The following is a 22,895-nucleotide window of genomic DNA, read 5'->3' as shown; positions in this document are numbered from 1 at the left end:
TGACTTTGAAAAGGCCGTGATCTGAGGGGCCTGAACTCACGACGCCCTCAGCGTTTGGATTAGCAGGGACGGGACCTCCCCACAACACCGCCGCCACCTCCCGCGGCCGCCCCAACCGCCGCCCCGCGCCTGCGGGGGCCCTGCCGGGCGTTGCCTAGCGACAGGCCCCGCCGAGCCCCGCCCACGGGGGGCGTGGCCTCGGTGAGCGAGCCGCGGCTCCTGGCCTGCAGGCGGCGCTGTGGGGCGGCGGCGGCGGCGGCGGCGGCGAGGAGGTTTGTCCCCGCTCGCCGCCCGTCGCTGGCCCGGCGGGGTTGACGCGTAGCGCGCGTGCGCGCGGCGGCGATGGCGGCCGCCTGGGAGGAGATCCGGCGCCTGGCGGCCGATTTCCAGCGGGCGCAGTTTGCCGAGGTGGCCCAGAGGTGAGCGGGGCGGCGCCGCGCACCCCCGCCGCGGGCTGCCGGCAGCCTCCCCTCCCCGCGCCGCGCCCGCCGCCCGGCACAGCCCCCCGCGGCGCGGGGCCCGGCCGGGGCTGCGGCTGCTTCTCAGCCTGGTASTGCCCCCTCCCCGTCCCCGGAAGGGCGGTTGAGGCCCCACAAGAGTTTGAGGGTCCACAAGAGTACGTGTATTTGCCGTTAAATTCAGTAGTGCCCAAGCTGCCAAGTGTTTTCGAGGCTTTGCTGCTCTGTTTCTTTATTCGGGGTGCTGAGYGGTGGAGGTTGGTGCCTGGACTGCCTGTTTATTAAACTTAAATAAGAAAGCATAGTAGGAGCAGAGGCTGCAAATATGTGAGCACAGCCATTCTCAGGTGGACAGGGGGGTGAAGTCGTGCTGCAGGATGGGCTGACAGCTGTTCAGGAAAAGAGTAGAAATTGTTTTAGAGGATGACTCACATCAGCGGTGGTATATGGGTCATGTTTTYTGGAATGAGAAAAGTAGGATCTTGAAATTAGTTTTTTTGTCGTTAAAAGCAATTTGCACACAGTGGCAAGTAAACTTCATTGAATTTCCTGTGTTTAGTGTTTTTTAAAGCATCAATTTTAAGATGAAGTTAGCAAGCCCTTATATACTGTAACAGATTATTCTTTATATTACTGATAGATTGTCAGAACGGAACTGTATAGAGATTGTCACTAAACTGATTGCTGAAAAGCAGYTGGAAGTAGTGCACACGCTTGATGGAAAAGAGTATGTCACTCCAGCACAAATTAGTAGGGAGATCCGGGATGAGCTTCATGTTTGTGGTGGTAAGTATGGCGTTTGCTTTCTTTTAGATTCAGAAATCAATTCCAAAGGCTACAGAAAGAATTTGAAAGTTATACTCAAGAACCTTAATGTTCCAAAAAGTGTCCGTACTCCTTTATCTGTCTACTACAAATTTATTTTAACTTTATATCTATATTTGATTTTTAGGTAAACATATCAGGATATGTTATCTGGCTCATTTTCACCTGTATAGAGTTTCTGACATAGAGATGGCAGAAGAAACTTTTGAAGGCAATTTGATATTTAAGTGTTTTTGAAAATCTGGGCCCAGATGTTCAGCCTTGACTCAGAATTTCAAATTTGTTCTCTTTTCATTAGTAGTAATAATAATGTTTTAAAATTGCCATTGATGGATTCTGACGTCTTCTATTGTACCACAGAGCTGACTGCTTTGTCAGCTACAACTTAAATATATAACAAAGCAAATATGCTTTAAATTACCATGTTAATGGTTTAAGTTAGAAGACAATATAATGTACTTTAAGTTACAATGCTGTGAAGTTCACCTGTAAATGTATGTTTTGGAAAGCAAATTCCCTGACTKTGTTTTCTCTCTATGGTGTTTCTCACCGCCCCAAGTATACCTCAGTTTGTGTCAGTCATTTTATATCACGTCATTGTGATAACTTGAATTGAATTTAATGTTGTTGGTATTTGATAGTAGCTTCACGCTAGGGTAGAAAGCTTTATCAGTCTCTTGTTTTGATACTCACAGACTAGTGGTCAAATCTTGATTAGCAGCAAGGTGAGGGCCAGTTGGAAGGGAGTTTAAGTAGTGATTTTTACTGCCAGAATTTCTGTATTGGGTTATCAACAAGGACACAGTTCAGGTTGATATGGGATATCTCACACTGACTGCTTCTGTGCTTTTACTATCTTTTGACAATAGTAAAAGTGAATTGGTTTAGTTTAAGGTATCTATGAAAAAATAATGAAAAAGTATTTAAGTATTTCATACACAATGGACTGTGCTGTATTCTAAATCTGTTCAAACATACTTTAGTATACTAAAAGTATATACTTTCTGTTTTTTGAAGGTCGAGTAAACATTGTTGACTTACAACAGGTAGGTTTGGGGGAATAAAAAAGTTTTTGTTTATTTTTCTTTACTATGTATACCATAAATATGGAGCTCATCAGTTAGACTCCAGCTAAGTTATTTTTAAAAAAGAGAGTATATGAAAAACGGGTAGCTCTTGTGAGAATAACACAGATTACTTGAGCCATCYATTTATTACTTTGATTTCAGAAATGTTGGATATATTAATAATTGCTATGATTTAGAGATAAATAGAACTTATTTGAACTTATTTGAGCTTATTGAACGCTCTTCTATGCTTAACAATATTCTGAGATCTCTGAAATCACCACTAAAAAACACAATTTTTCTTGATGGTTTTTTCCATTGTTAGCTAAGGAGGGCAGATGGATAAGAAATATATAGTTCCCGTTTAAGTTTAAAGCTGCAGGAGCATGCATAATTAACTCTGCATGCCTCTTTGGGTCTTCCCTCGTTCTTCATTAATCTCTTGACTGCAATAACCTTTATCCTCCAGTAATGTTCTTCTATTACTTATTTCCCTTCTGGCTTTAGCAAAATTACTTGGAATCAGAAAACCTTTCTATAAGACAATTTAATATTTTCTGTTCATAGCTTTCTTGAAATTCTTATTTTATAGGTTTCTTCTAACCGTGCCACAATTTCAGAAACTTTCTCTTTTTCCACTAAAGCACTGATGTTTTATTCCAAATCACAGATTTATTTTATATATATATGTAATCATAGGAAAAAAATTTCCTTGAGAGATATGAATATGCAAATATAGTATCTCAATGTTTGGGAATTAATTTCAATTTTAAATTGTGATAAGATTGAGTTTTTTCTTTCTTTTTCCTACATGCGTGGTTTTTTTTCCTTTTTTGTTTGTCTTTTAGGTAATAAATGTGGACCTCTTGCACATTGAAAACAGAGCTAACGACATTGTTAAATCAGACAAAACAGTTCAGCTTGTGCTGGGACAGCTTATAGATGAGTAAGTACRTTTGGAAGCAACATGTAAAATCCACATCTCTTCTATTTTTTAAAAATGCAGGCAAACAGTGATTGCCACCCTTGTGGYTTCTGGGGCAAAATACATTTTTCCTGATTGGCACGAGGGCTGCTTGGCAATCAGTGCCGCTTTTCTGTGAGGCCGGTTAGGCTTATCTCAGCAAAACACCGAGGGATCCCTGGAACAAAGGCATTATTGAGTGTCTCTSTCTGGTGTCCTGCACTTAAGACACTTCCTGTTCTTACCCAGTATCTTTGTGTGCAGCACCTTGATGTCATCTGCTCTGTAGCCTCACTGTCTTAGCTGTAGGCAAATTCTCTCATTTTTACCTACCTCTTGCTTCACCTCACAAGCCTAAAATGTATGAGTAACTTATTTCATGACAGTCAGTGCACTGACAACCACAGAAATAATAGTTTTGTGGGGTTGCCTCTGTTACCAACAGTGTTGCAGAATTTATTCTTGGAAAAGAAAGTAAAATTCTTKACTCTTCTAAGATAACACCTTCTGTGCTTACTAAAGCCTTTTTCTAAGTCTCATTGGTATATTTTCCTGTTCTTCTTTTTTGACACTTTCATAAAAGCAAGTAGATAACCATTTTTAATATTAGCTACCTGTTTGCAAACTTTTAAAGCACACATTTCCACTGACATTGTTTTCCTTTATTCATTTAAAATAACTTTTTGTATATTACTGAAAATATACAATAGGAACAAGTATAGTACCAGATCAATTAATAATGCTGCATGTTAAGTACTTGTGGATGAATGCAGGGTGATTTTGAGTTTCATGCTTAATCTCTCCCCCCTCTCCCCCCCCCCGTTTCAAATAAGGAGTTACCTAGATCAATTAGGAGAAGAAGTAAATGATAAACTACAGGAAACTGGCCAGGTGACAATATCGGAACTCTGTAAGGCGTATGACCTTCCAGGAGACTTCTTGATACAGGTAATGCAAATCACCAACCTAGAAAATGTAGAATTGATTGTGAAGAAATATTCACCTTTTTTGACATCTTTGTGACATCTGCRGCTTCAATTATGATGGATTAGTTGTCCTTCTAAGCAGAACAGTATTAGAAACACAAAGATTGTGGTGTAACAGCAATTACCAGATTTAGATTGATATTTACCTTTTAAGTATTGGGTAAAATTTCTTCAGCCTCTTTATGACTACTGGGAAAAGAGRAGGCATAAGATGAGTAGAAGATCCAAAGATTTCTCTGTTTGATGTATAAGAAAGRTTATATAGGTTTAACTTCATCAGACTATTGTTAGCTATCTAGGAAGTAGAAATACAATGATAGAGACTCTTTCAGATTATCCAGAAAAGGAAAAATAAATTTAGTTTCYAGAAGCTGGAGCCAGATATTCAGAATAGAAACATAAAACTACTTAGCTCTTTGAGTAACGAGTGTAAGTGTTTAAAAGGGTTGTGGAGATGTCTCATGCTTTTGGTGACTTTCAGTCAAAGTTGGATGTTTCTTTGGAAGATAACATTTTTCAAATGGAAATCCTGTGGTTTGTTTTAGGTGAGCAGTCATACTTGGTATCACAACCATCCCCCTTGGCTCTCTTGATTTATGAACAGAACTACTCTATTTGTTGCATGATCAGTTTCTAGAAAACCTCTTCTAGAATATAAAATTTATTGTACAGTTTCTTTTTCTTTCCTAGGTAGCCTTGGTGTTTTAGTTCATTTTCCTAGGATGCACATTTGTAAACTATTTGCACTTTTTTCTTTCATGTTTATCATTTCATAATTTTCATCTTGATTGTTTTAAAAAAAAAAAATGGGCAGTGAATTTCCCTGCCACTGGTTCATACAAAATTAATACAAAGGTTACCTAGTTTTGATTATGCATCTCCAAACCATACAGATTTCTCTCAAAATTTTGTTTCTTCATTAGACATACATATTGCAATCCGTTTAAGACTGATAGAAGAGAGCATTATTAAGGAAGCCGAATCCCTGGAGTTTGGAGTGTGCCATGCGTGCACATGTAGTAAGACACATTCTCAGTATACCTAACTAATAGTTTCAGATTTAATCATCATTTCTGAGTATAGTGTCTTTTTTTTAGGAGAACTAATTTTCTGATCAGTCAATATGTATTTTTTAGCTTTTTTTTTTTTTTTTTTTTTTTTAATAATACAATTTTAGCTACCATGACGGCTTTTATTTACAGGCATTATCCAGGCGTCTAGGTAAAATTATTCATGGACAACTAGACCAGGAAAACCGTGGGGTGATTTATACAGAAGCCTTTGTATCCCGGCATCGAGCGCGCATTCGTGGTCTCTTCTCTGCAATTACTCGGTAAATTGCAACACCTATGACTACATATTAAAATACTTTTCCCATAGGCCTTTATGGATGAAATTCAATTGTGATTAGAAATAAAAGAAAACAAAGACTTATGGATAGAATTTCTTCAAGTATRGTTCAGTTTTTGGGGGAAAAGAATTGTATGCACATTTGAATATGCTCACAAAAATACTGAAGTTACATTAGACTCACCTTTTTTTTTAATGGGAACCAAGTGAACCAGGAAAATATAACTRATACATATTAAAGTTTTTTTGGCTGAGGAAGGTGATAGTCAGTAGTTCTTTAATTTGTTTGGAGAGTATGTATCCTAACCATCACTCCGCTGCTCCTCAATCAATTATATATTGGCATCTATCCACCACATTTGATTATAAAGAAATCTTAGTTGCCAGCTAAAAACCTTCTTTGTCAGCAAAAGTTGATGTATGATAATTATAGTAGCTGTGTTTTAAAAAATGTATAACTTCATCATGACTTAAAACCTTGTAGATTGTATTAAAGTTCAGTGTAGTACCTTGGGGCTAAAATATGATATAGTTTTGTCCATCAGGAGCAGTGTCTCATGTCTAGATTGTCCATATCAGTTCTAGTTTATTAACTTACATCATTTYGTTTTTCTTTTTTCAAAGGCCTACCCCTGTAAGTAACTTGATCACTCGTTACGGATTTCAGGAACATTTACTATACTGTGAGTTTCATTCAGACTGTTTTGTATTTTTGCTAATTAATTAATGGATTCTTCATCACTGGAAGTACGCTTTCAAAGAAGCGTTTTAGTATATAGCACCAGTTCTGAAATGAAGAGCAGTGTATTTCTCTCTAGCTTGAAGAATTAGACCTTTTGTGCTATCCGTTGCTGAAGAGATGCTGCTGTGTATCTAAAGCAATGGAAACATGCATTGATGAAATGCCTGTGGGGGCAGAATGATCCAAGGAGCATAGTACTTGTTTTTGCCATTTGTTTTCTTATTTGCCCTTAGCTACTGACAGTTTTATCAGTGAAGTACAGAAAAGGGGACAGATTTCATGTAGTCAAATGACATTAGCTGCTCTRGATTTTGTTTATTTGCTTTGCTCTGTGATAGCAGAGGCAGAGGTTTTGTTATGCTCTTAGTTAAACGTCTTTATAGGCTGAGAGATAAGGCATACTCTTAAACTGTTTACTTTTCTGCAACTCTCTTTTAAATAGAAATCCATAAYAATTTCCTACCCAACTGCTGAAACTTCAGGCAAGACTTAATTGTTTCTCACTTCTAATATTGCAGCTTTTCTTTGATTACCAGGAATCTTCTCYTGTCTGTTCAAACTGCTGCTTCAAGCATCATTAATTTTGTGTTGTGGCTGACCAAGTACTGCTGCTCTTCAGAATCCTTTAATGGCTTTGCATCTCTTCTCATGAAAGTTTCATTAATTTCAAAGAGCTTTTTGTTCTCTTCCATAGCATTTTTTTTACTTTATTCTGTCCATTTTCTGCAATACCTTTTTAGAAACATAAAAATAACATAATGAGAAATATATTTTTCTAAGTCTTCACTTTTTATGCTCATCATTATTAGCAGTGTTTATCAGTTTTGTACCTCTTCCAGAAAAAAATCTGAGAATATTTTATTTGTAAGTTGAGCATATTGCTTATATGATTTATGAACAGTTAATTACTTAATCAACACCTAGTGTTAGACTAGTGTTTGGGTCTATCACATAGCCATGCTGTTGTTCATATTAAGATGACCTCAAGTTTTGATAGACACTAGCTAATTTTAGAAAGGAGAAACCATTTAAGTTAAAACACTAATTATTAAGCCTAATAAAAGCACAAATTTTCCTCATTCCCAAGTATCTGACCTAGAACAGGCTTAGCAGGATACTTACTGTCTTTTTCAGACTTTGAAGGAGAACTAACAGGATGCTACAAACTACTCTGTCACTTTAAATATAAATGTGATATTACTGTAGTTCTGCAAATGTTCTATTGCTTTATTTTAAAACCAAAGACTATCTAGACATGATCGCAGAAGAGGCTGTGAAATTTCCTGTGAAAGCGCTTTCTCTGTGCTGGGATTTTAGAATTGATACTTAAAATGATTTTTTAAAAAAAGCATCTTTGTTTCTTCACTTTTGAATTTTGAATTCAATTCGATTTTGAATTAAAAGCAAGCTGTCATTGCCAACAGAGAGCCAACCTGTATTATCTGGTATAGTTTAAGAAAGATAGATGTGTTTTCCAGTGTGATTAAACTATTAGTAAGTATAAAAATCTAGTTTTATTTTCAAAAGTGGCTTTATAAGCTATATTTTATACTAGGTAACTGAAACATGGCAGAATATGATTTCCAGCACTAGTCTTAGATTAGGTAAAACTGTGTCTTGTTTAAGTTGGTTCTTTCTCTTACATTTTTTGAGTGTAACTGCTACTCAGCTCCTTTAGTTGCAGTCGTGTCCAATAGCTGTTAAAACACAGAGACATATTTATACAGGGCATGTCTGAAAAAAATGTCATGATATAGAATACAGTATTTGTTCCGGAATCAGATTTTCAGGAAAATTTTCCTGAGTTGGTGAGCTTAACCTTCGTGTACGGTACAAACCACGTTGAAATGTTGATTGCTACCTGTATGTTACAAGTAAGGAACAGTACATTTGATGTCATTTTGTGTTTGGTTACAGGGTTACAGTATCAACATGTTCCACACAATTTAACTGAGGGCAAATAGCCACTAACAAAACTGTAGGAAGCATCGGAGCTTGACAGTGGATGTCACTGTTTTTTTGTTTGGTTGATTGGTTTGTTGGTTTGTTATTTGGGGGTGGTGGTTTTGGATTATATCTGATGGTATATAAAAGGGCAGAAACATAGGAGGCAAATCARACATTCCTGTGCACCTTAAGCAGATTTAAAATATCTTATTTAGCATCAAGATAGCCTTAGTTCTTTGGTACTAAGTTAGTCATGTTCTTTGCCAGCAATATTTGTGCATTATCAGAAGGTTATTATTGGTAACAGTGTGACTGTTGGAAACCATGAAGAGTGACCATTATGTTATGTGCTCATATTTATGTGAATTAAGTAGCAGTTTTTCATATCTTCGAGTGTGTTCARATCTGTTTTTCATCATGTTAACATCCATCCAGGGAACTGAAAGAAAACATTATTAATAAAATGCTCACATATTTTATTATCTGGCCAGAGAAAAATACTTTTATGGTTACATTTTATAAATTAAAAGCTAAAACTTTCTAGGTAAGTGTTAAATAAAAAATGGTTTGATCCTGCCTATGTGTTTGCTCTTTTGGAACATGTACAATTTCCAGGGCTTTTAKCAAAACATTCTCAGAAGTGTTAAAATAATTGTTAGAACTCATAAATATTTTACTGGAAAAAACACTTGYAGTTTGACTTTTAGTTTTCTTCAATTAATAATAAAAAGAGAAACAGCTAGTGAAGGAAAACAGAAGGAACAAAAAGGGGAAGATAATTGCTATGTTTTGAATGATGATTACATCTAAGTGAAAAATGTTTCTTCATGTATTTTTTTTTTCTTTTAGCTGTGCTAGAAGAACTTGTTAACAGTGGTCGTCTAAAAGGCACTGTGGTTGGTGGGAGACAGGATAAGGCTGTGTTTGTTCCAGATATCTATGCCAGAACACAGAGCAACTGGGTGGATTCCTTTTTCAAGCAGAATGGTTACTTAGGTAATTGATTTTGATTGTTACAGATAAAATATCTTTAAAACTGCGTTAGGTAATTAGTCTTACCGTAATATAGCTCCTGTCTAGAGTGAAGTCTCTCAGAAATAAGTGAAAATCAATATAGTAGTTGATTCTTCTGTGCTAAAATACTGTCTCGCTTTAGTCATGTGCGTTATTTCAGCACAAAGAACTGTATTTCAGCAAGAGGAACCACATAGCTAAACAGTAACATTGTTTTTCTCAGAAAGAGAGTTAAAATGCTACTTGTATTTTGCTGAAAACATTTCTTAAGTAGACTGCTCATTGTGGACTTTTCAGATGGTGTGTTTGAACCAGGTAGTTAGTTTCAGATGAGGCATCCAGATTACAACCAGAACTGTTAATAGTCCCATTAGCCAAAGCATACAGTGCACAAGAAGAACCTTTTCCAAAATCTAGACCCAAGTCATGTCCATAAATTCATCTTCATGTTTCTATTAACTATGTCTAACTRTACCCCCTCTGTAACTTACAGTGAACCAAGTTTTAGGTCATCATCATCTTGAAGTTGCACGTACTTGTATTGTTTATAAAACTTGTTTATAGTTCTCTTCTTCCTGCTTTCAGGAAAGTTTACCAGTTAAGATTCCATATGTATTTGAAGATACTTAAATTTAACAGACTTCTACCTACGTTACAGAATTTGATGCATTGTACAGACTTGGCATCCCAGATCCGGCAGGCTACATTAAAAAAAGATACAAGTCTACACAACTGTTATTTCTGAGAGCAGCTTGTGTTGGTCAAGAAATTGTGGATCAAGTAGAAGCTTCGGTAGAGGAAGCCATCAGCTCTGGAAACTGGATAGATGTAGCAGTAAGCTCTGTTACTTATTTTGCCAAATTTTTGTGTCAAATGATATCTTATTGGAGTTACACATATATGTAACATAATTCCCATGTTGTTAAAGAATATTCAGCTTAAATAAGGTATCATAAAAACAAATAAAGACTGTTTTTGCTGTTTTTGAAGTGGTCTGAAGAAAAACAGGTTAAGGCCATGTCAGTATTTGACTGACAAGACACCTGAGACAAATCTTTGTTTTAAAATTGGTGCTAATGTGTTCTACTAGCAAACAATGTATTTTTATGGCATTTTTCAGAAAAAAAAATATCTGAACACTTAGGATAGTTTCAGTGAGTAGAAGGATATTAGCCTTTTCATCCTGGATAAATCCTAATTTTAGGCTTTGAAGGCCTTCCATTCTTTTACAGAATTTCTGTATCTGTTGAGTTGTATTTTGAAAGTGTTCCTATGCTTTGTTCCAGAAATAGTCTTAATATTCCTGAGCAGAGTTGATCACTTTGCATGAACCCATTTGGGATGTTAGAAGATAAAAAATAGTGTTTAGTTTTAAGTTATTAAATTAATTTTAGAAGTGTAATGTATTTTGAATAGTTAACAGGTATTGACTGGGATATCTGTGGATCCTATTTATGCACGTTACAAGTATGTCTCTCCATTCTAGAATAGTTACCATATGTAAATGATTTTGGTTTTCTTTACCTTAGACTCTTCTGCCCAGTTCATTATCAGTTGAAGATGCTGGTATTTTGCTTCAGCAAGTGATGAGATTTTTCAACAAGCATTCTTCAGGTTTAGTCTTCGGTGACACCATTGTGGTCAGTGAGAAATTTCTAAGCAGCTGCATTGATCTGTTTTCTGATCTGATGCAACAGAAAGCTGAAAAGGTACTTCTTTGTTGTTGAACTATATGTGATATATGTTGAGTGTTGGAGTACAGTTTATCAGGTTTTGTTTGCTSTTACAAACTCTTGACACATCATCTGAAATGAAGCCCCAGAAGATGGACAAAAATGAAAAAGGGAATATGTGTATATAATATATGAAATTTAATGTATATTAGATTTGTTGCTGATGTGTATCTTTTTGCTATTAAGTGAATGATCTTCATTTTAGGAAATGAAAAATAACCCTGTTAATTTAATCACTGAAGAAGATTTAAAACAGGCATCTGTTTTAGAAAATTCATATGCTAATAAAAAAGACAAAAAGGATGAAAGAAGAAAGAAAGCAACAGGTAAGGTACCCATTGGTACCCATTGGGTTGGGGGAAATGGAAATAGAGTAACTTTGTTTAGCCTTGGAAATATTTTAAACATAATCTATTTTAATGTCCATGAGTTTCCTCTAGTCCGTTGCAGAAGCAGAAAATAATCAAACWGCTTCTCATCATTATATTGTAGGTATGGATATATCTGAGCTATGTCCATGAGAACTAACTTCAGATCTAGAAGTGCAAGTAGGTRGGACAAGGATATCTTGAATTAGTCCAGCACAAGCTAACTGGTTGTAGAAGCAGAGAATCTATCTTCATTTATTAGTGTGAGCGCAGCAGCCATATTTATATGGTCTTAGTGTGTCTGGAATTGGTGTGGTATGTTCACATTCCATTGAGGTGTGCTGCATGGACTGACTGAGGCAGTGTTAGCTCAGGCACTTCTTCACCTCTGCACCATTTTTATTACACACTTTAGATCTATTATTCTCTCCACTTTTCAAAGGTCCAGGAAAATTAAAAGACTTCATAATAGTCTTAAAATTGTTTTCAAAGTCATTCAGTCTGAATTGAAAAGTAAACTATGATGATAATTTTCTTTTTCTGATAACATTGTAGCTTTCTTCTGAGAATCTCATGCCAGACAATTTTCTGTGGTTTGTGTGCATAACAGTAATATGGAGTTTCATACAGTTTTCTTTTAAGTATGTTTTCGGTAAAATTCATCCTATGCCTTGTTCCRCTTGCATAGTGGCTATTTGGAATAGTCTTTAATTTGAGATGGAATATAAATTTGTATTTTTAACTCTTTCAAATCTTTCCATTTTTTAAAATATTGTTCAGCCTCAGTATTATTAAGACAAAATATTTTCAGTKCCAACGAAGACTTTATATGGCTGTTGCGTTGCTACAGCACAGCTGAGCTATCTTTGTTGAACCCACATAGAGTTATATGTACTATTGAAAGTAACAGAATTAGAGCACTGTTACATCTAGCTTAATTGAATATACTCATCAGAAAAAGAAAACATTAGATTCTGCTCTTTAAAAGGCCCTGACTGAGTTGGCATGGAAACTGAACTTGTTCTTGCCACAAGAGATAGCAGACTTTTCTAGGCCATAGCTGAAGCAGAGAAGCTTGAACTTTAATTGAACTGTCAGAAATAGAATGACTTCAGTTTCTAGCCTTCTGCAGAGTAAGACTCTATTTAGCATATACCATATGTGTATAGATACATTCACATCCAAAGATAATGTATGCTGTACCATCAGCAAATGCTATCCTCATGTATTTTCTGTATTGGTTGTTAGATATACTACCTCAAAATGATCTACATCATGGTTTAAAGATTGAGTGTTGTTATTGCCTAATGGCAAAAGTGGTGGATGTCATGCTGCCCATCTTAAGATATGTGTGTGGCTGTGCAAGTATCTTCTGTTTAAGTGTATSTTGACATCAGAAAGTGTTAATGCTATTGATTTATTAAGAAATCTTAGAATCAAGTATATGCAGAGCATAATTCCTGAAATGATCCWTCTATGTATCCTTTTGTCCGAAATCAAGACTTTTTTGAAAGCAGTCTCTCTTGCTTGATCTCTATGTGGATAAGATCTTGACTGCAGACTGCGGTTTGTTCTGGAGGCTATTCCAGTGAAGTACAGAATAAAAAGACCTTGTTTTCAAGTTAACTGATGTACTGCACAGTTAACAAACAGCTCGTATCTGCTCAACTGAATGCAGTCATGTTTCAAGTAACCTTGTGAAGAATATCAGCTTTTTTTCTGGAGAGATCACAAACTCAAGTCTCACAAATACACAGTCTGCTGCTAACTGCAGCCAAAGTTTGCTGTTGCTGCAGAGTAGTGCTTAGAAGTCCATCTCTAGCAYATGGCAGATACAGTCAGCTTCGTGAGTAGTAGCACCTTGCCTTCGTTTACTTTTCTTAAATAATGACAGTAGCGTTGCACAAGATAGTTACTTAAAACCTTGAGCCTTGTATTTATTTGAATGTAAAAATAATTATTTTTTCAAGACTTAGTGTATGTGTAGATCCAGTTATTCTGGARTTCATATTTCTTCCAAATCAAAAAAGAAGGGAACAAAAGCAGCAGAGCAGCTACCCTGTGGAGAGTAACTGTATTGAAAATTTAAGGTGCTGTTGACAGTGTTAATACATTGTACATGGATTACTGCATCTAGGGACTAAATAATTTGTTATGTTTGTCAACTGGATCATATCATTGATTTACAGTCATCTAGAAGTAGCTGAACARGAATTAGCATTCTAGTTAATTGAGTGCAAACTTGCAGGAATATTTTTTGATAAATGTTTACTATGTAGGATTATTTCCCTTAACCTTTATGCTGCACCAAATTATGTTATCCAAAATATTTTTGAGTAGCTCAATTATTCAGCATCATTGAACTATCTTATTAAAACAYTATTTTCAGCCAATAGAAAAATCTCCATTTATGGTGTGGATACTGGTCATGTACCCCCCCCCCCAGCTGAGAAAAGATTTTACTTTTTTCTTTTTTTCTTACTTTTTTTCTCGATGATATGTGCCTTTGATATGATTAGAATTTGTGTTTATTAATGACATTAGCTTAAATGAAGCTTTAACTGGGTGTATGGGTTTTCATAAAATATAAAACTGTCATAATTGTAAGACTCAAATGTGTATTGTAGGTTGAGGGGGTCAAGTCTGCTTTACTATGTACTAAGCAAATAATTCTCCACTAGAGGGCAGTGGAAGCGTGAGAGGAGGAGGAGGTGGTAATGCTAGAGAGATCAAGATTAAGAAAACAAAGAAGAAAGGAAGAAAGGATGCCGACAGTGATGAAGAATTGCAGGCAACAAGCACAAGTTTGTCATTTATTTTCTCAGTTCGCCTCTTCTCAGTGGCATGCTTTTATCAACTGCTTTTGCATATTTCTGATCTCTGAAACATGATCACAATTAAATGTTATTTTTTATTATTTGATGGAATACCAAAAGAGTGTACTTCTGTTTTTATAACTAGACTCTAATAATGCAGAAAAATACTTTTAAATGAGATATTTGAAGTTATGAAGTGTAGTATCTTGATTTTCTGTGATACTGCTCTGAAAGATACATATAATTTGCATTTAAATGAAGTTTTTCTCAAGCTTGCTCGGCTACTGCATAAACTTTTTTTTTYAGTGTAGCCTTACATGATTTACGGTTGTTGTTGTTAATATTCCTGTTGCAATAACCAGACTGAGCTGAATAGTATTTAAAGAATGCTGTTTGATAGACCTCACTTTTGAATTATTTCTTTGGCAGAAAAAATACTCAGTCATCAGATTTAAATACCAAAAATCCTGCAATATATCAGATATAATTATTCAAATATAAATTACAGCCTTCCAAAAACCTGATTTAAGACCCCACCACACCTGCTTGTCTGGTCTTATAGTTCATTAGTACTGTGGCACAACTGGGAACATCACTGATTTCCATTAATTCAGCTACCTTTTGTGCAGAATACTGCTTTCTTGTGCTGCACCTGGAGCGTTGAATGCCTGTCCTTTTATGGTTCCCAGCTATCATCCTGAGCTCATTCCTACATGTAAAAACCTTTTCTGTAGTATCCAGATAAACTTCATACTTTTCCCCAAAACAAAACATAAATACACCAATTTGTATGTGTAATACTGATCTAACTTCTCATGAGGGTCAATATTCTTGGATTATCTCATCTTAAATTTTATATTGTCATCTGAAGTTGACTCTCTTAAGTGACAGTGTACCTCACTGAATGTGATTAAAAAAAATTGTGAAATCCCATAAATAAAATTCTATTCAGTTTGGCATTAAAAAAACCACAGTTTATCATCATCATTTCTGAACTAGYGGATGGGACCAGATAATTTGAAATCTCTCAACAAGGACTAGTATATTTCCTAAGTTGTCTGCAAGACAAATAATTTTTAAATTATCAAAGCAGAAACTATATATAAAATTTAACTCTTGTTACCTTTTAGTCATTCTTTTTTCTTCAGTTGTTCATGCATTTCTTTTATGGAGTTTTAAACTTTGAGGCACTTCAGTACCTCATGCCACAAAGTAATTGTAACAATATTAAATAGAATGTTTCATCAATGAATATTGCTCATGACCACTACAGGCAGGAATAAGCAGCCAGAGTTCCCTTTCCTGTCAGAAGAAGAAATTCAGGATGTTTTAAAGACCCATATAAAGGATTGCCCTGAGGAGCTTATTGCAGAACTTGCTCAACATCTAATAAGGTAATTGCAGCAATTAATCTAGGCTAAGAGAGTCTGTGATTCTTTTCAAATGAATCTTCTCTTACTTTTGTTTTCTTGCATGCATACATACATACATATATATATATATATATATATATACATATATATATATACATATATATATTTCTGATGGAAGTAAACTGTAATACTCTCTGTGCAACTCCGGATTGCATACATCCTTATATGTGAGAAAGCTATGCTGATACAATAATGAGAAATAATACTTCTGTCTGATAGCAGGTGGTTTTGTGTCCTCTGTTAAACGTTTTCGGGTCCATGGGTATATTTCCACTGAAGCTTATGCTGATYCGTGTTGGAGTTTCTGCAGTCTCATTATCTGTACAGTGCCTGGTACATGTTCYGCTGGCACCTGTGTGACTGCGTAGTAAGATAGGCCAGCAAACTGATCTAACCAAAGATTAATAACTTCTTTTAAAAGAAGAAGACATTTCATGCAAGAGACAGGACGGGAGTGTGTGTTTGGGGCTAGCAGGATGTGTGACCCCAGCTTGGATACATTTAGAGTGTAATAGTAACTGAACCTTTAGAAGGACCTGAGTATTTTTTTAATGCATCTTGACTCTTCCTGTCTTACAGCTTTCATTCATCTGAAAATTTGTCCACAAAGCTTTGAAAAAGTTTGTGAATAGCATCACTTCTGGAAATGTTTTATCTTGTTCACATTTAAGAACTGTTATGAAACTAAAACTCTGGCAAACACACCATACATAGTGTAACCAATTATACTTTTGCAGTTGTCAGAAATATATTTTAATTTCCCAGTGGTTTTGTTGTAGTTTTAATTATGTTTTTCATTTATCTCATCAGCCTGTGGCAYTGATGTCCCACTCGTTTATTGTGTAATGAAGGTAGCTTTCTCCAATACTGATGTATTTGGAAAAGCCTTGTGCAGTTTTACACTTCAACATCTCCCCTTTTCTCACTTCTTTCCTTTTCTAAGACCCCTCACAAAAAGTTACCAGGAAGTTGTACGTTCTGTGTTTACATCTTCAACATCATCTTCCTCTGGAGTTAGCAGAAGACAAACTATGAAGGACTTGCAGGAAGAATTTTCAAACTTGTACAATAACATTCGGTTGTTTGAAAAGGGAACAAAACATTTCACAGGTACAATAAATATATACTTTAAAAAAAACTACCCTATCAAGCATGTTGAATTTATTCCAGAATCGACATTCAGAGTCAAAGAAGGGCTTATGAAAGATTAACAACTTAATGTGTTCATATTGCCTAACTCTAACCAGTAGATACTGCTGGAGTGCCTCACTTTGCACCTTTACTGAATTACTTTTTTTTTTATTTAATACCCATAATCTTCATTCTGTCAAGATGATTGTGAGTTCTTGTCCTTTATTGCAAACTGTTTGCCTCTCCTGCCAGTTTTTGTACTGTCTGTAAAATTAAGTAAAGCTTATTTCATTGTCACTTGTCTCACTCATGAGATTATAGAACATTGCCCAACCCTAAGAGGCCCCATTTCTTTCAGTTCGTTCTTTCTTTTGATAGTGAAACATTAGTAATTGCTCTTCGAGGATGGTTTCTCCAATAGGTATAGACTTATTTTGTAGTGGGTTGCTCTATTGGAGGGTTCTCTTCAGCAACATACACTTTGTAATCAAAAAAAGTAGTATTAGGAAAATATTGTAGATATTTCCAAGATTCKCTGCTGTATTCAGCTTTCTTCTAGAATTTTCACCATGGAAAACGTGTAGMAAAAGGAAATGTTAACTAAAAATATGTTCCTGTGTTTTGGAATAAATGGAATTATTTTCCATTAGCCTCTGTTCCTGTACATGTGTTCTGCTACCTCATTTTTTTTCTAAAATGAGATATACCTTTTTTTAACTGCTTGTCCTTTAGACTCCTTTGCTTTAAGTACTTTATRTTTAATGGATGGCAATGTTTATTCGTTAGTAGTTAGTGCAGTGACTGCCTTACTGCTTGTACAGGTACATCTGTGAAATACTGTGCGCTCAAATGCATTTACAGACTTACAGACCAGGGCTTATTTTCACTGAAGAATGCTCTACAAGCAACTGCAAATGACGGATGTTAGCTTCATGCATGCAGATGACTTTCTTGTACTACCCATGGTTTATAGCATGCATCTTGGGAAACACTGTGATGTCCCTTCCTGTGAAATCAGATAGCTGTAAGAAGCTACATTCCTGCTTTTAATCACAATTTATTTTCTCTTTCAACAGATGAGACTCAGGCTAACCTTGCCAAGCATCTGCTGAAGACTGTCTGTACAGACATTACAAATCTTATTTTCAACTTCCTAGCATCTGATTCAATGATGACAACAGAAAATTCTTCTGCCATCACAAGTGAGGTATGCAGATACCAGTTCCTTTTTAATAATCTCAAGTMGATCTATGATGCTCATCAAATATATTTAATTATCTTCTCTTTAAATGTTCATACAGRTAAGTTTTTACACATTATTTCTGTTCTTTCCCCACAATAGGTCAGGACCAAGATTTTGGGTAAATTACCAGAAGACACCAAAGGTCCTTTAACTAAACTCCATACTTCTCTGAATGGCAAGGTAAAGTGTTTCAGAATCTGTGAGTTCACCTTTTCCTTTCTGCCAATACAATATTAATAAAGAGCTGATTTATATAGTATAGTAAGTTGCTGCTGCTGTTGTGAAGGCTGAACCCAAAGTCATTATTTGAATTTATGTAAGTCAGTACAGGTAAGTACATTTTCATATGCACAAATTTTAAAGATAAAAGACTGATCTTGTATTTCATATTGATAGGCACCTAGCTCTGCTTCCAGATGAGTCCAGTGCATCTTTTATGTACAAATGAGAATAAACTGCAGATTCTCAGCTTTTATTAAGTGGCTTGTATTTTCTTGTTGGAACTCCTAATCATTGTTGCGTGTGTTCAGTAGCAGATAAAATCCTAGATATTAAAAAAAAAAGAAAAAGAAGAAAAAAAAAAGCTTCAGACCATAACCATTTAAGTACAAAGGAAGGCAGTTTATTTTTTTATGCAAAAAGTTATATTTATGTTTCATAAGAAAAAATATTTCTAAAGAACTTGTAGAGCATGTATTCCTCCTTTGATATTTTATTTTTAAGACTTAGGGATCAGAGTGTGTTTTAATGTTTCAGTATGTGAGCTATTGAAAGATGAACAAAGATTATTTTTATTAAATACTTTTTTCTCTCTCCTTTTTACTAGTTTATTCCACATGTATTCACTGTCATCTGTTTAGATGATAAATTGTGGACTGTTTTCTGGGGGTTGGGGGGGGGTTGKTTTTGTTTTGTGTTTTTAACCTGCTAACACAGATCAGATATTTATATCCGAGTCTGTTTTATTTATTTATTTTTTTAATAGAGTTTAGAAGATTTTCTTTCCTACCTTGATTCTGCAGCGGATGTTTGTAATATTATGGTGAAAAARGGGGACAAAAAGAAGGAAAGGTACTTTTAATTTTATTTATTCTCTGTATATTATGTGAACTATAGCACTGTTACTGCAYAAATGTCAGGTGGCTTGTTTGGTAGTCATCACACAGAATAGGTAGATGCCTGTGTGTTTGTGAGAAGGGGCTGTCTTTCTTTCCAAAATGGTTATATGGAAAATACGAAGGCAGGTAGTCCTAATATGGTGGGAAAAGGGAGAGGGTTCTTATTTAGCTGATTTGCTTAACTGACTGGATACTACAACATATTGGTTCAAAAATTCCCAAGGGGGATTTCAAAATCTTTGAGCTACATCAGTGCTAGCATTTTTTTAACCTGGAATTTCACATCAAGAAACCAGTCAATCAGGCAGGTTCAAAAATTAACATTAATGAAAACTCAAACACATAAAGATAGAGCCTATTATGAATTATTATAGGATAGAATGAGAAATACATTTTTACATAATACATTCCTTTTCCTTAGGCAAGTCCTATTCCAGCATAGGCAGGCTCTGATTGAACAGCTGAAAGTCACAGAGGATCCAGCTCTTGTTCTGCACCTGACAGCCGTCCTGTTATTTCAGTTTTCAACCCACTGTATGCTTCATGCACCCGGAAGATCCGTACCACAGATCATTAATTTCCTAAGTAGCAAGATCCCAGAGGTATTCCTTTTCGGCTTTCTAAGGGGGGAATAGCTTTTTGTTTGTGTGTGTGTGTAAGAGAGAATATAAGAATGGTGCTTTATATTGACTATTTCTGTTGCGTAAGGCTGGCGTCTTTGTGTTTTTGTAACCATTGCTTTATGTGCAGAATATACAAGTTCTCTGATCTGTATTGTATTTCAAGCCTAGTGTTTCAGGGATGTGTTACCAATATATTTTCAGCTATTTTACATGTGTCATTAATGCTGTAGCTTTTTTCTTTAACCATGGAGCCAACTGTGCATTATCAAATGTTACAAACCATTGAAAATTCTTATACCTCTTTTTTCACATCTAGAATGTGTTTGCATATGAACTTCTATAACTCAATTTTAAAGGCAGATGTACCTCTTCAAAAATAAAAGGCTCAATTTCTATATTCTAGTGAGCTAAAAGTGATATCGTTTATCTTGCTCAGAGTTTAGGTAGTAAAATATTGGGATAAATATGTATTTATGTATCATTAATCTTGTTTAGCAAGAAATGTGAGGGCTTTTTTTAACTTGAAATCTTTAATTTGTCTGCATGGCTTGTCTGCATCCCTTTTCCATAATGTTGACACTTCTTTGCTTTGTTCTGCTTTTTCCCTAGGATCAGCATTCTCTTTTAGTCAAATACCAAGGATTAGTGGTGAAACAACTAATCAGTCAGAGTAAGAAAACTGAACAGGGAGATGGTGACACAACAGATAACCTAGAAGAGGAGGAGCAAACAGATAACATTCGAAAAGAGCTTCAGGAAATCACTACCTCTATCAAAGATCTCGTTCTCAGACCTAGAAAATCTTCTGTAACAGAGGAATAAAGTCATAATTCAATGTACTATGTCTATGTCACAGTCCAGTATTTTGAGGGGGGGGTGGTTTTTTTCTTCTTTTGTTTTTTGTTGAATCTTGAAGGCAAGGATCACAGAAAATGTTTGACAAAAATTTGGCTTGTTACAATTGCAAATTACAGCCAGGGAATGTAGTTATTGGATAATGGTGAAAAATGGAGTTTGGCTAAATACTACTACAGCATATAAAAAGGCATGTTGTAATGCATTAAATGCAAACATGATAGAGCACAGTTGTGAACACATTGGGTATGAAATCAATGTTTTTAAGCGAGCATCTTTATGTGAGGCCTCAAGAAATGATTATTGTTCAAATAACAGCATATTCTTTTACATAGAGGCACAGGCTTATAGTTTTGCTTTTCTAGTGTGGATTTATAAGAACTGCTGCACTGTGTGTAAGCCTGTGTATCCCAATTTCAAAGGCTAGTTTTGAAACTATATTATCTAATAGAGTACAAATGATAAGCCAGCTTTACTTTTCTATATAGGTAGTTGATATTTTCAGCTTTTGTATGAACAGCAGAKAAATTCGAAATTGTTCACTAGACCACAACAGTAAAAACAATGAGTACAAGTAAAAATCTCTAAAGAGACCCAGTATTACTGTGATTTTTCTAAATGTACTGTAACCTTACAAAAATCATCACCTATGCTACAAATATATCATGTTAATGCCTATAATAGCAGCTCGCTTGAAAACTGGTAATGGAAACAGAGGAGAAGATATGCTTTAGCATGGATATTTTGTAAGTGGAGAAATACTGTTACACCTGCCATATTTAACATCCTCTGTTTATTCAGTAGACTGAGTTCTCAGTCCGGTTCCCATAGTGRTTAGAGGCACATGCTTTGCATTCTGTGATCTGCTCTGTTTGAGAYAACTTGTATTATCCTGAGTTTCTTGAAAAGAATTTAAATGCTMATCTTTTTACATAAACTTTATATGCTGAAATCTGTTTGTCTAATCTGAAGAAGCTAAATATAGTTACAGTGTTTCCCTCGAGTTTTTACCAGCCTTATGTATACTTGAGTTATACTGAATGTCTTGGGGAAAGTGGAAGAGGTAAAGTACATCAGAGTTCTRCCAGTGTTAATGGTGTTAATTCTCATGTGTCAATTATTTTTCAGACRTGAACTATATTAGTAATACTTTGTTTTACTTCCATAATGCCCAATGACTTTGTGTGTAATTTCAATTTTTTGGATAAAACTAAGTTTGAGTAGTAAAACAAGAAATATAGCTGTTCACTGAAAACAGTTCACCCATTATGCTAAAATTCTTTGGTAACAAAAGAAAATAGTTTGGATTCTCTGCAAATTGTACTTTGTTTAAATTTGTTTACTCTTTTCCAACAGTATACATATCCTGTATACTTGACCAAAAATATCTTCAAGCCTGAAATTGCAACAAACAGAGTTGACATGACCAAATACAGAAACTTGGTAATAATTCAACCAAGACTGAGTTAATTTAAGGTAAAAAATATATATATATTATATACATATATAAAAATCATTACTGTTTAACAAAGTTTACATCGAAGTGCTAATCTTTACCAATTGGAATGCAAGAGAGTAGTTTAAATTCCTTTCCTTTGGAGGTAGAAGCAAAGGTAGGTGGTACTCTTTCTCTGGCTGGAGCGTATCGTAGCTGACAATAAAGGACATTGAGGAGTAAGAGGTGAAAAACTGTTGCTGTTTAAGAAATACAATTTACATATAGTGCAAAAGTTTGATTTCTTGTTAATTAGAGTAACTATAATGTTCGTATACTGAATGTAGATGACTTTATATGACATTGATCTATTTTTAAAATAATAATATGCCATATGATGTTCTGTATGCAAATATGATTTTAMTAATATTAAATGATGACATATTTAAAATTCCTTCTGTTGACTTAACCAGTGATTGATGGTCTTACACTTGCAGCTTTCAGATGGCACTTGGGGCCGTCTGAAATGCATCATTTGATTTAACATGACACTGAGTGTCCCTTTTGATACAGTGTGRCAGAATAATAATATATAACAGAATCTACTACATAATGCATTAGGCTTTCTATAATGTAGGCAACAATATGAATGATTTAAAAAAGAATACATTCTTCCAAATTGAGAAGGAAGCACTGAGATTCAGAAGTGTCCTTTGGCTGCTGACAGAATTCTGGAAGGCATTGGTTCAGAAACCACCTCTTTTTTTTTTTTTTTTTTTTTTTTTTT

At 35.3% G+C, this 22,895-nt stretch overlaps 1 protein-coding gene across 1 annotated transcript; it reads left to right on the top strand.

The window, feature by feature from the left end:
* Positions 1-303: 303 nt before the first annotated feature.
* Positions 304-22,560, top strand: UFL1 (UFM1 specific ligase 1). Its single transcript, XM_085314355.1, has 19 exons — positions 304-419; positions 1,099-1,244; positions 2,301-2,329; positions 3,199-3,296; positions 4,148-4,262; positions 5,503-5,633; positions 6,275-6,333; positions 9,189-9,335; positions 10,012-10,187; positions 10,883-11,062; positions 11,292-11,412; positions 14,136-14,258; positions 15,544-15,664; positions 16,647-16,813; positions 17,911-18,041; positions 18,177-18,257; positions 19,063-19,148; positions 19,617-19,797; positions 20,428-22,560. The coding sequence occupies exons 1-19, from the start codon at positions 343-345 to the stop codon at positions 20,638-20,640; spliced, it is 2,382 nt and encodes a 793-aa protein (XP_085170481.1). The 5' UTR covers positions 304-342; the 3' UTR covers positions 20,641-22,560.
* The last annotated feature ends 335 nt before the right edge of the window (positions 22,561-22,895 follow it).

The sequence above is a fragment of the Rhea americana genome, unplaced genomic scaffold (assembly GCF_003343005.1).
Source record: "Rhea americana isolate MKP2758 unplaced genomic scaffold, rheAme1 scaffold_400, whole genome shotgun sequence".
NCBI classification, from domain to species: domain Eukaryota; kingdom Metazoa; phylum Chordata; class Aves; order Rheiformes; family Rheidae; genus Rhea; species Rhea americana.
This window is presented reverse-complemented; position numbering and strand designations above follow the sequence as displayed.